The 15,075-nt window shown below is 38.0% G+C and overlaps 2 protein-coding genes across 3 annotated transcripts; both read left to right on the top strand.

The window, feature by feature from the left end:
- The first annotated feature begins 2,341 nt into the window (after positions 1-2,341).
- Positions 2,342-4,825, top strand: LOC127622258 (forkhead box protein Q1-like). Its single transcript, XM_052096293.1, has one exon. The coding sequence runs from the start codon at positions 2,641-2,643 to the stop codon at positions 3,556-3,558; it is 918 nt and encodes a 305-aa protein (XP_051952253.1). The 5' UTR covers positions 2,342-2,640; the 3' UTR covers positions 3,559-4,825.
- Positions 4,826-9,415: 4,590 nt separating this feature from the next.
- Positions 9,416-14,755, top strand: LOC127622177 (forkhead box protein F2-like). Of its 2 annotated transcripts, none has more exons than XM_052096159.1 (3): positions 9,416-9,563; positions 12,210-13,216; positions 14,257-14,755. In XM_052096159.1, exons 1-3 carry the CDS (start codon positions 9,541-9,543, stop codon positions 14,433-14,435), a joined length of 1,209 nt encoding a protein of 402 aa, XP_051952119.1. In that variant the 5' UTR covers positions 9,416-9,540; the 3' UTR covers positions 14,436-14,755. The 2 variants fall into 2 exon arrangements, with proteins under 2 accessions (XP_051952119.1, XP_051952120.1); XM_052096160.1 differs by lacking the exon at positions 9,416-9,563 and adding an exon at positions 11,836-12,079.
- Positions 14,756-15,075: the final 320 nt, after the last annotated feature.

Here is a 15,075-nt window from a genome sequence, read left to right as displayed (position 1 = left end):
ATTCCACATCCCATGACAAGGTCACCTTGCCAATATGAGAGTTCAAATGAATTAGCAGGCACATTCGTGATGTATAGTAGTGTGATTATGTCTCTATCGAATGGAGAATTAGAATGAGTAAATTAAATTGACTGACATTTTTTATATAGATTCACTTGTAGAAGGTTTGGGGAGGTAAGCAACCATTTTGAGTTTATTAAATCTATTAAATCAGGACTGTTTCTAGCTATAAGCGGCCGCAGAAGACCACGTCAGGCACTTTTAAGGATCATAGTGTTCCTAATAAAGTGCTCAGTGATTGTATACCTGCAGCACTCTAGCTGTCTTGTTAACACGTGTTTCATTCATTGATATTACAGAACTGTTGAGCTTTGACAATAAATTCCACCATGCAACAATTGCAAATGATTTTAGTTTGGTTAAATGTCCCAGATAGATTGATTTATAATAGCAATAGCTATTCTCTTACTCTGGCCAGGCTTTAAAAAACACAGAATGAAGCAGTTTAATATTAAATTTAATAAATACATTAATGGCCCTAAAATATATAATGGCACTACACGCTATAACTCAACGTCTTTGGCATCTTTTCTACTTATGAATTTACATTTTAACATATAGCGATATACACCATTCAGCCAAAACATTATGACCACTCACAGGTGAAGCAAATAACGTTGATCATCTCTTAACAAGGCCACATGTCAAGGTCTGGGTAGATTAGATGATAAGCGATTTGATAATCAGTTCTCGTAGCCAATGTGTTGAATGCAGGAGAAATGGGCAGGAATAAAGACCTAAGCAACTTTGAAAAGGGACAAATTGTTATGGTCAGACGACTGGGTCAGAGCATCACTGAAATGGAAAGGCTTGTGGGGTGCTCCAGTTCAGCAGCAGTGAGTACCTACAACAGGAGTGACAAATCACAAACAGTGACAGGGTGTTGGGTGCACAAAACTCATTGATGCGCGAGGGCAACGAAGGCCAACCCGTCTGGTCTGAACCGACAGAAGGAATACTGTGGCACCAGTCAAAGAAAATGTTAATGATGGTTATGGGAGGAATGTGTCCCAACAAACACCTTGCACCTTGCTGCATATGGGGCTGCGTAGCTGGAGACTGGTCAGAGTGCCCATGATGAGGGGTCATCATGTCCACTGTCGAAAGCACCTACAATGACAGCGTCGAAACTGGGCCTTGGAGCAAGTGAAGAAGGCTGCATGGTCCGATGAGTCCTGTTTTCTTTTACATTATGTGGACAACAGTGTACGTGTGTGCAATTTACCTGGGGAAGTGATGACACCAGGATGCACTGTGGGAAGACATCAAGATGGTGGAGGGAGTGTGACAATCTGGGCACTGTTCTGCTGGGAAACCATGGGTTTGGCCATTCATGTGGATGTCAATTTGACACATGCCACTGACCTAAACATCACTGCAGACCAGGTACTCTCCTACATGGTAATAGTATTCCCTTAAAACAGTGGTCTCTTTCAGCAGGTTAATGCACCCTGCACACATTGTTTGGGAATGGTTTGAGGAACATGACAAAGAGTTCAAGGTGTTGCCCTGGCCTCCAAATTCCCCAGATTACAATCCGACTGAGCATCTGTTGGATGTGATGGACAAACAAATCCGATCCATGCCGGCTCCACCTTGCAACTTACAGGATTTGAAGGATCTGCTGATAATATCTTGGTGCCAGATACCAAAGGACACCTTCAGGTGTCTTGAAGAGTCTATGCCTCGGCGGGTCTGCGCTGTATCAGCGGCATGCGGAGGACCAGGTTGTGGTCATAATGTTTTGGCTCATAAGTGTACTTATTGAAAAGATGACACAAAAGAGAGAATAAAACATACATTTAATAAAAACGGGATGATATATGTTCATCAGGCCTCTCTCTCCTCCCTCACATATGGAGCATTGCGGTGTTTGAAGTTTGTAGTTGTTTCCTTCAAAGAGCACTGGTGCTGACAGCCTTTACTAGTCTCCTTCAACCTTCTGTCATTTGCGGTGTTAGATGATTTGTTTGAACAGTCATTTGAGGTCTGCTGCAGACCTCCGTGTGAGGAGAAATGGTGAAATGCGGTGAACGTATTCCAGCTATTGCTTTTTTCAGATTGGCTTGGGCAGAATCAGGATTGTAATATTAGCGATTCTCATTAGCTACATAAATTAGAAATAAAAAAAATTACAACAAATGTCAAAACAAAGACGTAATAGGCTACCCAGTTTGCCTTCTCTGCATGCTTACATATAAACTAGAAGAGCTTGCTGATTTGTCTCGCTTTTACGCCCACAAACAAGTTCGCATGGCTCGACCAACGAGGGCAGGTGAGCCTCTTTAAACTAAATCCTTATCTCGCGTGAATGCGTTTGTGATTTATAGGTTGAAAAAGTAAGCCCCGCCCTCGTGGGCAAGCCCCTCGCAGCGATTATATTAACGCCAGCCGGTGCGTTCTGTTCTCCCATGAGGACTTTTTAACCTATTGGAAGTGATAAGTCTCGTTTCTTTCATACCGCTGACTGAGACTAAACACTTTTCTTCTGAAAGTGTTTTTTTTTTCAAAACAAACAACAGAGTCTTTTAACGAAAAAAAAAAAAACTGCTCATCTTAAAGGGACAGAGGCACCTGACAATGAAGTTGGAGGTTTTCTCTGCGAGTCGCAAGCCGCTGAACCTGTGCAATGACATGGATGTGGACATGGCTTCACCGTTGTCCACCGAGGAGGAATTGGGCTCTGATGGAGACTGCTCTGCTAACAGCCCACAACCTAGTGCCCCCATTTCTGACGGGAAGGCAAAGCCATATACGCGTCGACCCAAACCACCATACTCATACATCGCGCTCATTGCAATGGCCATACGCGATTCCACCACCGGCCGCCTCACACTTGCTGAAATAAACGACTACTTAATGAAAAAATTCAATTTTTTTCGGGGCAGCTACACCGGCTGGAGAAACTCCGTACGACATAACCTGTCATTAAACGACTGTTTTTTAAAAGTGCTACGGGACCCCTCGCGTCCATGGGGAAAAGACAACTATTGGATGTTGAACCCGCACAGCGAGTACACATTCGCAGACGGTGTTTTCCGCAGGAGGAGAAAGCGCATCAGTAAGAAGATCCTGAACCACTCGGAATGTCAGGGGCGCGCACCTGCGGATGACAGCCGGCTCCCAGCGCGCGACGAAAGCACTTGTTCTAAATTTTCCAGCTCTTTCGCCATAGAAAGCATCCTCAATAAACCGTTTATGCAGAGGCAGCGAAGCACGGAGGGCGCGTGTTTCGGTACCAGGACAATGTTGTCCGCAGCGCCGCACTTTCTGCCAGTTTTCATGAGCTATCCGTCATCCACCGTGACTCATGTGCCGCAGACCGGATTTCAGCTCAGTTCTGAGGTGTCGCATGCCTTTCCAGTCTACCGGTGTGATACGACAGACATTACTAACATCGGTGGCATGCCGGACATTCCGAATTCCCTTCCGGGTTTGGCACACTCTCACTCTGCTGAACAAGGCTACCCCTTCAGAATTGACTCTCTGCTGTCGTGAAATAACAAGGGAACAAGTGAACCTATCCACTCTTAAAAATAAAGGTTCCAAAAAGGGGTGTTCCCCAGCAATGCCATAGAAGATCCATTTTTGGTTCCCCAAACAACCTTTCAGTGAAAGGTTCTCATAAGAAGCATTTTGAATAACCTTTTTCAAATCTAATGAACATTTTCCCATTATTACGAACATTTTGTGCATTGGGAAGATTCCATTCATTGGGAAGATTCCACAGACGTTAACGGTTCTATATGGAACCGTATACGTGCTGATAAAGAACCTTTATTTATAAGAATGTACGGACAGTCACATGCACTCAAACACACCAATTATGTGCACTTTCTTCTTTTAAATGGTGTGAAATTATTTTTGTGTTGTTATCGTGATTTACGCGCATGCGCAAAGAATGCATACCTACTGCTGTGCTGCATGTTTGCTCTTTAGATGTCTTCATAGATGAATCAATGTCGCACCAGTGTACAGTGTTTACTGACTCCATGTTCATTTCTTGTAAACGATGGCATAATCATGCCAGCAATTACCGAATATGTTTTTTAAATGTAGACTGGTTATTTGTGAAACTGTGTGTTTCCTGTTTTATTTGCAATGATAAGACTATGCTCAGTCAGGTTGACAATATGCCAGTTACCTACAGGTGTAGCCTACATTTGTCAATAAAGGAAAATATGTGTGAGAACAAAAGCATTTTCCATTCTTGTTGCGTAACCGTGTCACTCAACTAATTCGTCATTAGACACGTCACTCTTCAACCTGTTCAGTCACAAACTTGTTTATCTTACTCCGTGTCACGTGCACTCTAAAAAAAAGATTTTGGCTGCTTGATCAGTTTACTTAATTAATATAAATTAGCACAACGCAATTTTAGAACACTATGTCACAATTTAATTTCATTCCATTATATCCATTTAAATTTGTAAAATGGAAGTTTACTTAATCCATTTGAGTTTGGACTACATTAATACATTCTGTGGAGTTATTGTAGCATTGATTAAACTAGGCAGGGGGTATTTATGTTAATTTTATTTATGTTTGCATGGGACTGGATGGGAAGAACAAGTGTTGAAATGAAGTGTTATTTTATGCATTTTTGAGCGAGATGGGAATATAGGTTTTGTTAATGTTTAATGTTCTATAATATTGCTATATAAAAAGAGTGTCTAATGTATATTATGCTGGAGTTTTGGGCGTTACCATTGTGGTGAATTTGATTTGAGTGCCGCTAGTTGCTATTGAATTGATGTCCTTACACTTGTTCACCTGGCATGTTAGTAAAATGTATTAAATTTGACCAACATAAGAACATTTATTAAATAAACATAACTGAATGTGATAAACCTATATATATATATATATATATATATATATATATATATATAGGCCTATATATATATATATATATATATATATATATATATATATATATATATATATATATATATATATATATATATATATGACGTTGAGTTAAAACTATTATATAGTAGGCCTACATTAATTTGACCTACTAAATTATGTCGGCTCAATGAAACTGACTTAATCTGAATGAAAGAAAGAAAATTAAATTCCTTGTAAAAACTTTCCACAATTAAATGAAGTAGAGGTACTGATTTTATTTTTTGAGTGTGCTGAGTAAATGTAAAAGATTATAGCATGTGCAAATGTCTTAACATTAATCCCTTTAGATTTACATTACTAACAGTCTGTTGTTTTGGCGCTGTTTCTTATGTGTTCTTATGCCTTATTTTAGGCTTAAATACAAAGGACATTTTGAAACGAAACATGACCCTTTTTTAATGTGAATATTACAAGGTCAATTCACTGAACAAAGACTTCGTTTCAGGAAAAATCGTGAAGTTCTCGTTAAATAATCGCAGAACGTGAGTCACTGAAGCATTAGCCATGCACTCCAAAATAACAACTGAATGTCGCAAAACATGCTTTTTTTATTAAATCAATATTTGTAAATCAGTTCTGTTTAATGCATTCAATACGGAGCCTAGAATAAGGAATCTGTCTCTTTGTCGAGAAATTATGTATATTTTATTCTGCTATATTTATAGGCCTAAGTGATACGTTGCGTTGTGATAATTTTAAACAAGTAATAGGCCTATTTTAAATGAATTAATAAATATTAGGCAAATAGTTACATTAATTTCGTTCTCTCAGGCTGTGTATTTCCTTCTAATAATAAAATGAAGGGACAGAGCAGTAAGCGATCATATGGGCCAGGGTTATTCAATTAAAGCTTCAAGAGGTCCGGTCTCTACATTTCCTTCCCAGCAAAGATACGATAATAATAACTTGCACGGAGTCAGTAGGCCTATGCTTTGAAATTATGTAGTTTTTTTTTTTTTTTTTTAAATAGTTATTATAACTTTCCACATTGGCAGCACTACTTTGTAAAAGAAAAAAAAAATGTGTACAGTCAAAATAGTCTCTTCAAAGCATAGATGAGGACACTGGCCCAGAGACAAAGCCAAAGCAGTGGGGTGTGAGGGATCTTACCAAATGTTTAGGCTAATATATATCAAAGAGTTCATTTGTCGAGGGCACTTGTATATTAATATTACAAGATAAGATCAATATTTGTTTTCAAGCTGGGTGAGAGCAGTCCAGTTTTTGTGTTCAATTTTTTTTACATTCTGATACCTTTGTATGGGATATAGGAGTATTTTTGACTAAGAAAATATAGGTTACTGTATGGGGGTTCAGGGGAAAATTTTGAAAATGTAAAGTCTTAAAGGACCATTTTTATATTTTCCTAAAGTGAGAATATTAACAATAAACTAACAATTGACATCTTAAAAATACTGTTTGCTTAAGTTAAGTATAAATGGGCTGATGATGAAATAATGGGAACATCCTTATCTGAAGCAGAGAACTCTAGGTTAACTAATTTCTATTAATTATAACTAATTATCAGATATGATGACATCTCTGATTAATGTTCACAAAATTAAAACAAAAAAACTGTTTATCATGAAAGGCATATAACATGCTGATTAATAAAGCTAAAGTTAGACGTAAAAAGTCGTTAGTCTAAAAAGGTGACACGTGAACTGTCCTGTCACAAACTTGCATTAGCTGAACCGCCCGAGTCATTTATCACACAGATGAAGATAGAGTCACTTTGCTTTATTCTCATTTTCTGCTGTGTGTTTTAGCGAAAAATGAGAGTCTACATCTACATTGCTGCTCACCGTGTATCCACTGCTGTTGTTAAAATAAACGAGGCAACACGCACGAGCAGGAAATGAAGCGAAATTGAGAAAAATATTATTTAGCGCTGATCGTCCCGTCATTTTGACGCACTGCTCACTAAAACTGTAGAAACGTTAAGATATGACCCAAACCGGGGTCAGGAGTCGGAATGCGGTCCGGTAATTGGTGACCGCTAATAGGCAGCTCTACTCAAAGCAAATACTGGACCATAAAACACAAAATAAGATCCACATTATAGGTTATACAGTTTAAATGGGTCTAATCCAACCCTTACAAACACAGCCTTAAGTCAGAGTAGGCCTATAATGTAACATAAAATGCTTTGAAATGTACTTGTCTGTAGGCCTACTTGCGCCAGCAAACGGTTATAATTTAAATATTTAATTAACGTTAGATCTGACAAAAAAAATTATGCTCCAATGATTTTCATTTACTTTTATCTGAAATCATACAAGAATAAACGTTCAAACATGTTAGGTGAAACAGCTCAAACCTCAAACCAACAGGATCAATCAAAACTATGAATCAGGAAAATGCGAAGAAATCTTCATGGTGAAATATGTTATATACATACCTATATATATATCGTTATTTTACATTTTTAACGATTTTATTTAAAATATAATATTATTATTACATTTAGTTCTAGATGATTTATTGAAATTAAATTTTAGACTACAGTCAGTGTATTTGGCAATGTAGGCCGTTTTGTTTTGTTTTGTTTTTCATTCAATGAAGCTTGAATTTCAGTGTTATGTCATTAACGTCAGCATTTAGAGTATTTTTCATCTTTCGTATTTTCTTTATTTTGTTTGCTTTAAACGTCAAATATTTGCGCTGTCCGCGGTACTGAAACAGGACCATCGTATCCTATATCATTTAAGTGCTCCGTCACGTTATTCAGTTTGGCTGACAGCACTGTTATTTTCACATCGGTCAGGAAACAGGCCCAGACCAAGATCTTTCGTAATGGTTTGTTTCAACAACCTATAACTGCAATGGTTTGTCTTTTTTCACTTCATATCGTTTTGACTTAGGCTACTCAAACAATGAATTAATTAATAAATTAATTAATTAATTAGGCCTACAAAGCGGCAAGACAATTAGTGCATACCATTAATAGGCCTATAAATGTTGAAAAACTGAGGCGCTCGAGTTGGCTATAAGCCGGACTAAGTCCACTTTATTACTGTACATTTAAGTTGATAAAAACACATAATTTTAAGTAATTTTTGTATGGAACAAATAACCAGAAAAATATGGTTGTTGTCTTATTGGCAGCTTTTTTTTTTTTTTACTTTCTTTTTTTTCTTTATTTTCCATTTAAGTGCGATGCTGCAACCTGCAGGTGAATTCGCAGAATGACACACCTGTTAAAAAAAACATTAACTGAGAACTCAAATCCATAATGGATAACTCGGCTGCAAAGGCATGTCTCATTCATATAAACACGGGCTTGTAACCATTTTATATACTAAGTCCTAAGACGGGCTTATCTATTAAAAATCAGGGCAATACGGCCATCTATTAAGAAATACAAAAATAATTACACATAAAAATATACTAAACACAACAAACTGTATCTCATCGCATCTTTGTCCCCAAGCATAACATAGCCTATTTTTGACCTGGTGTTGCTCAGTCCAGTGCAAGTTTCATCAAGACCGTATTAAAGCCTGTATTAAATACAAGGATTCTTATTTACACAGTAAAAACTTGCTGTAAATTTACGGCCAGTTTCCTTCAGCAATCTACTGTGATTCTTAATAGTTTACTGTTAAAACGTTGCATTCTGGGAGATCAGGCTCACTGTAAAGTGACTAAAGTTTTAAGGTAAATAGCTGTTGTTTGGAAGGCATTAGGGGAAAATTAACATTTAAAATCATAATATCATCTTGGTGAAAGCTAGTAACATTTTGAAATGTTAATTTCAACAACATTAGATTGTTGCTGCTAAATTACATTTGTTTACTGTAGCTGTAAAAACAGTATTTAGCTGTTAATTTCAACAACAGTTGCTGCTAAATTACATTTGTTTACTGTAGCTGTAAAAACAGTATTTAGCTGTTAATTTCAACAAAAGCAAGACACAATTAATTTTACAGTAACTTGCTGGCAACCCTGCTGCCAATTCTTTACTGTTTTTTTGATGGGAAAATCTTTAACATTGTAGGAACGAAGCAAAAACAAAGCAGTTCATATGCATAACTGTTAATGGATAAGTGAATCATCATGTAAACAGTATCATAAAAAAAATAATTGTTTTCGCTATCCTACACTAAATACTAAAATACCCCTTTTTCTGTTGCTTTAGAGTACACTTTACACCATTTGATAATATTTTAATTCAGTATCTTGGCTGGTGTAAACACTTTAAATGATTTATATTTTTGCACAAGACGTACAAGGCTTCTCCTTATCATAGGTTTAGGTCCTTTGATTCCTATATATGCTTGACAATGAATACGTTATAAATCTTGTTTACAGTGGCTCAGTTAGGTCTGAAATGAAAATAGACCAGTGTGTGTGTGCGTATGAGAGAACGATGCTCTCTTTGGGCACACAGTCACTGGCCTATTTTCATTTCAGTCCGTGAATTGTCACAGCGATCGCTTGTGTTCAAAGTCTCGTTCAGAGCTCGGTTTCCTCTAGAGCAGCCGCGGGTATCCGGGACTCGGCGGGGGTCAGGCGCTCAGCGGGCGGGGGAAGCCCGGCGAAATACTGCTTATGTAGCACGGGAACATGTTTTTATCCACATCCTCACGGTAAGCTAAAACTGGGGATTGTTGATTTGCATTGTTCAAACGAACACTTAAAAGAGCTGGGTGATTAAAAAGGGAGGGGAAAATGATAGATAAGATATTCCCATTGCCATTGGAGCCAGAAAGACCAACAGGAGCCAAAATGCTGTGTTTGTGTCGTCTCTATTGGCATATTTGTGTTATAATCATATAAATAATAATCTGTACACTTAAAAATTATTAAAGATGTTTTAGCCATTACGCCATTCAATTTCATAACAAAGTTCCATCAAATTGAATTGTGTATTTTTTTAAACAAAATTAATTAATTAAACTGAAAATATCGTTTAATTATGTTTTGTTAAAGATTGATTTGATGGAATTGTTTTATTATTTTGTTTTTGCCTGTATTATAATAAATACATTAAGCAATCATTTGAAAATGCAATTTAGTGAAATTTAAAATGTAGCCTATATGTAGCTAGGCAAATAAAAATGTCTGATTGAAAACAACAAAAGGCGGGTGTCAACTACGCTGAACTGAACAAATTACGCAAAGCATTTATGATTTTAAACCATGATAGTTTTTAGTCGACATCAAAAACTGTATTTTTAACTGACAGAGCGCGTTATCAGTCTACCGTGTCAGCAAATATAAGTCTATGCTAGCTTTTTTCTAATATATGGAAAAACTGAATAAACTCGTTCAGCAGCTCTATGGCGTCATCACTAGATTTAAACACGATTAAGCAATAGCAACATTTCCATACTATTATTATTATTATTATTATTTAGGCTATTATTATTATTGACGTTTTAAATTTGTGTTGCTCTGTTAATACGTAGAAAGGAAAATATGTAGGCCTATAGGCCTATATCATGGGTTCAGGATTGTAGAAATGAACAAATTAACATTGATACGGGGCTATGAATAACTCTGCTGTGACCCTTCTTTGCTGGCCAAAGCTGTCGACGACCAAATGGCTAATTGGGCTTTTCTTTTTTTAATGAACGCTTGACTCGAGGGATGTGCTGTAGCCCCGGGTCAGTAAGCTGATACTAGCGCGCTGTGTGTGGTATCCAAACCACTTTCACAGGGGCTGCCTGCTTCCACTCAAGTCAAAGCCATTTCTCTCTGTCTACCTATTTTCCTTGTTGCAGTTCTCTGTCTTTCGCCCGCTTGAATACATGTCTCTCACGGACCACTGTCTCCCTCATTTGTTTTTATGATTTTTGTTTTCTGTCCAGGTACTATATTTAGAGCTCTCTCGCGCCCATTCAATTGTTTTGTTCGGACTGACAACTCTCCAAGGTGATGAGAGGAAACCATCCCTTTTCAACTCGATGGCTGATTGACATTATTGTATATATATATATATATATATATATATATATATATATTTATATTTATCTTTAAAAATCCTTAGACTTAGGATTTTAAGTGTTAATAACTCTATGTGGAACACCCATAATGTTGTGAGCTTGAATTATTTAATTATGTTTCCTCTGTCAAAGGGAAGTTATGTGGGCATTTAAGTAGCAATTAAAAATTTCTAGAGATTTTTTATCTCTTTTGTAATATTATTTGTGTTGTTTCGTGTGATGTCATCATAAGGGTGATCAGTGTCCCATTTGGTCAAGTTGGACCTTGTTGACAGATTCTCTTTGACCGTGAGCAGTTCAAGTGCTGATATATGCAACTCTGGAGAATTAAGTTCATTTAAAGACTGACCTAGACTCAGCTATGATTTCTTTTTTAGATGTGCTATTGTTTGATCTAAAGTTGATTTATTAATTACAGTACAAACAACAATATTTTAATAGCAATGGTTAAGTTAATAATGAACAGCTAGTTACTTTAACTTAATTACAATTTATGGAGACGCCAATACGCAATTCAATTGAGGGTTTGAGTTTACTCAATCAAATTAGTGCAGTCAACATATTAAAGTTTTCAGAGGATATACTTCATAATAAAGCGTTCAACACTGACAAGCGTTAATCCCGCTTCAACAACAGCAGTGAAAATTCTTTGTTCACGTGGCGAATGACTCAGGCAAAAAGACCAAAACATATTTAATAAATTAGCCAGAAAGAGGAGTAGGCCTGAGCCAGAAAGAAGATGATGATGAGAGACAGGCTGTGAGAGCGAAAGAGAGATGTTTGTGGTAGGACACATTGATGGTTGATTTGGGGGACAGTGTGCAAGAGGGCTCTGGAAATAGAGTGGAGTTTGCAGTGGTCTGAGGCGGGGAAGGAGGAGCGAATCGAAGAGAGAAAGCCAGAGAGAGTTATTGAGTGATTGGCTGTCGAGTTTTGTTTAGTTGAGGGGCTGCACGAACTTTCCGTCTTTCCGTCTCTTTCTCAAAAAGGGATTGCGGCGGATCAGCGCGGAGTGGCTGGAAAGAACAATAGCAAGAAAAGCAGACATTGACCACGAAAACGCGTGACTTTATTGGGACAACAAAAACGCATCACTTGGATATATTTTTTTATCTCACAAGTAGTCGGATTTTCACTGCAACCTTTAAGCCAATTTGGTGATGACGCTTTACTAAATTAGCATAGGAATTCGTGTATTAAACATGTATTAAATTGAGAGTGGAGGTTGTTTTTTGGTTTTCTTTTCCTTGATCTCATCGTCACCGGTTGTTGAATATCTCTTTTTAGGTTTTACTTCTTTTCGGGGGGTTTTGTCAACGTCATTGCACAGCTGACTTGCATTATATGTCAGATGACGACTGAGAGCTCCTACACAGCACTGGGGTCGACGCCCCCCATGAGGACCAGTCCCACTGCCATCGCGCTGCATCCCGTACTGATGAACTCGACAGGTAGCTTGGAGGAACATGGCGCGGTGGCCAAGAGCAAAAAGACCGCCTCAGGGTTGCGACGCCCAGAGAAGCCGCCCTACTCTTACATCGCTCTCATTGTGATGGCAATTCAGAGTGCACCGACCAAGCGTCTTACACTCAGTGAGATATACCAGTTCTTACAAACGCGATTCCCCTTTTTCCGAGGCTCTTACCAGGGCTGGAAAAACTCTGTTCGGCACAACTTGTCTCTGAACGAGTGCTTTATTAAACTACCAAAGGGTCTTGGGCGGCCAGGGAAGGGACATTATTGGACCATAGACCCCACCAGTGAGTTTATGTTCGAAGAAGGCTCATTTCGACGAAGACCGCGAGGATTTCGTAGAAAATGTCAAGCTATGAAACCGATGTACCGAATGATGAACGGCCTAGGGTTTGGCTCCGCCATTTTTCCTCAGAGCTTTGACTACCAACCTCCCACCGGCGGTCTTGCGTGCCATGGCAGTGGCTATAACCTGGATCTGTCTAGTAATGGTTATGAGTCAATAAGCAGCGGCCACCACAGTCATATGTCTCCCAGCTCCAGACATGGCTATATCGCCAGCTGTCCAGTGCCGGGAAACGGAGACTATGGCGCGGATAGCGACACCAGTCCAATCCCGTCAATTGCGAGCGCGCTTGAGGGCCACTCACCATATTCAGAGGGCACGGCAGTCTGGGCTTCTTCAGGCTCCCCATACCTCAAACAGTCGACTACCAACTCGAGCAATTCAGCGTCCACAGGGCAGCACCCCGGCATTTTCACATACTCTCTGGAGCAGGGTTACATACAGCAAAGCGCGAGAGACAACACTGATATGTCAGGTAACGACAGTAAACATCTGGACAATAATTTGTGATGTCATATGTGTTATACAAATGGTGGTCTAAATAATTGGCGCCAAAATTACAAACATTTTATATCACATTTTAGTGGATAATGCCTTTCTATAACGAATCGTTTGTAGTGGATTAAACGACAAGTCATCTAAAAAAGTCAAAAGGTAAATTTAGTAGGTTAACTTATACATTTATGGTTACTTCACTAACATTATAAAGAACGTTTTTATTTGATAGCAGTTTAGTTCATCTTATGATCTGTGCAGAATGGCTCAAACGCTTTGCTACCTCGCGCCGTTGAAGAATTGTTAGGTTGCCTATATAGTGTAACAAATGTAAAGATTACTTGAAGGTAATTTGGTGTTCCTCACACTGCCACGCTGAACCCTCTGGAGAACCTCAATATATCATTTTCTGGGTACCTCAAACATCCTATTGTGTTTTCAAGGAACCTTGTTAGGCCTATATTTAAAGTGCCTCAAAGTTTTTCCTTTAGAATGGGATAATAGGAACTGTTGACAGTCTTTAGGATTCTTCCTCGGAGAACTTAATGAAAGGGTGCCTATGGTTCTCCAAAGGTTTCCGCGATGGTGCTTTGAGTAGTCTTGTAATTTACAGTAGCTACTTATACGTCCAACCACATTGTTATGTTTGTTTCTTTTAACATCAAGTATGTGCACAATAGCTATAATATAATATAACTGATGTTTATATTATTATTATTTGAGATTCAATGATCATGATATTTTATTTAAATGTATATTTAATGAACACCTAAAAATGTTATAAGATCTTGGTAAGTATTAATTTATTTAACAATTTGGGAAGAGGTCATTTATTAAATTCAAATGATTAATTCTTCAACACTACAGTTGGTGGGAATTAACAGTTAATACTGTTAATACTTTTTTGTTGCTCTTGTATTCACGTTGTGTTGATATAATTAAATATAAATTCTACATCATTTTAGATTTTAGTTATATAGCCAGTATGTGATTATTTATTCTCACAATATCTATCCCCAGTGGGTATATCACGGTATCCGACACATTCTTCCACCGTCGGAGAACGGAAGGACTACGTGTTGAATTTTAACGGGATTTCGTCCTTCCATCCGTCAGCTGGTGGATATTATCATCACCACCATCACCATCATCATCACCATCAAAGTATGCACCAAGATGTCAAACCTTGCGTGATGTAGGCAGTATGTTATGGAGCATGCTGCACAAAGATAAGCACTATAACTGTAAGGCAAAGAGAATTAAGAGAATGATTAATGCACACGCAAAAGGTTTGCAGAATTGTTTTTCCAAAATCAGCGAAAAATCAGTGACAACATGAGTATTCAACAGAACATTGAGCGTATTTGAATAAATACACGAATGGCTGCCCGTTCTTAAAACTGTTGGACTAGCTATTTTTCTGATATTTCAACAGAGTTTGAATTAAGCACATGTGAACATATTTCACTTAACATGTTAATTGCAATGTGATTTCGAAGTTAATAATAAAACATTTCAAGGAAAACAGTGTGTACTTTTGCCTGAATGACTGATAGACCTTCTGCTGCAACTCCTGCTCTACTACAAGCACTTATTGGCGACTAAAGCAACACAACAACAACAACAACAATAACAGCCTAATACACATTTTATCCATCCATCCATCCATCCATCCATCCATCCATCCATCTTTTCCCGGACAGGGGACACCGTAAAGTTGTATAAGATTGATACGTGGGTAAATTTAGTTACGAAATGTCAAAATGTACCAGAGAAAAGCTGTAATGAAATAAAGCAAAGCGTAGTTAGTTATGAGGTATAAAATCTTACTTTACAATT

This window comes from Xyrauchen texanus, chromosome 28 (assembly GCF_025860055.1).
Source record: "Xyrauchen texanus isolate HMW12.3.18 chromosome 28, RBS_HiC_50CHRs, whole genome shotgun sequence".
NCBI classification, from domain to species: Eukaryota; Metazoa; Chordata; class Actinopteri; order Cypriniformes; family Catostomidae; genus Xyrauchen; species Xyrauchen texanus.
Note: the sequence above shows the minus strand (reverse complement) of the source record. Positions and strands in the feature narration are given on the sequence as shown.

Excerpts from the sequence above, each read along its gene's own strand:
- LOC127622258 (XM_052096293.1), top strand. The coding sequence starts at position 2,641 with ATGAAGTTGGAGGTTTTCTCTGCGAGTCGCAAGCCGCTGAACCTGTGC.
- LOC127622177 (XM_052096159.1), top strand. The coding sequence starts at position 9,541 with ATGTTTTTATCCACATCCTCACG. Across the intron at positions 9,564-12,209 it reads TTTTTATCCACATCCTCACG|GTTTTACTTCTTTTCGGGGG; the intron begins GTAAGCTAAAAC and ends ATCTCTTTTTAG. Across the intron at positions 13,217-14,256 it reads AGACAACACTGATATGTCAG|TGGGTATATCACGGTATCCG; the intron begins GTAACGACAGTA and ends ATCTATCCCCAG.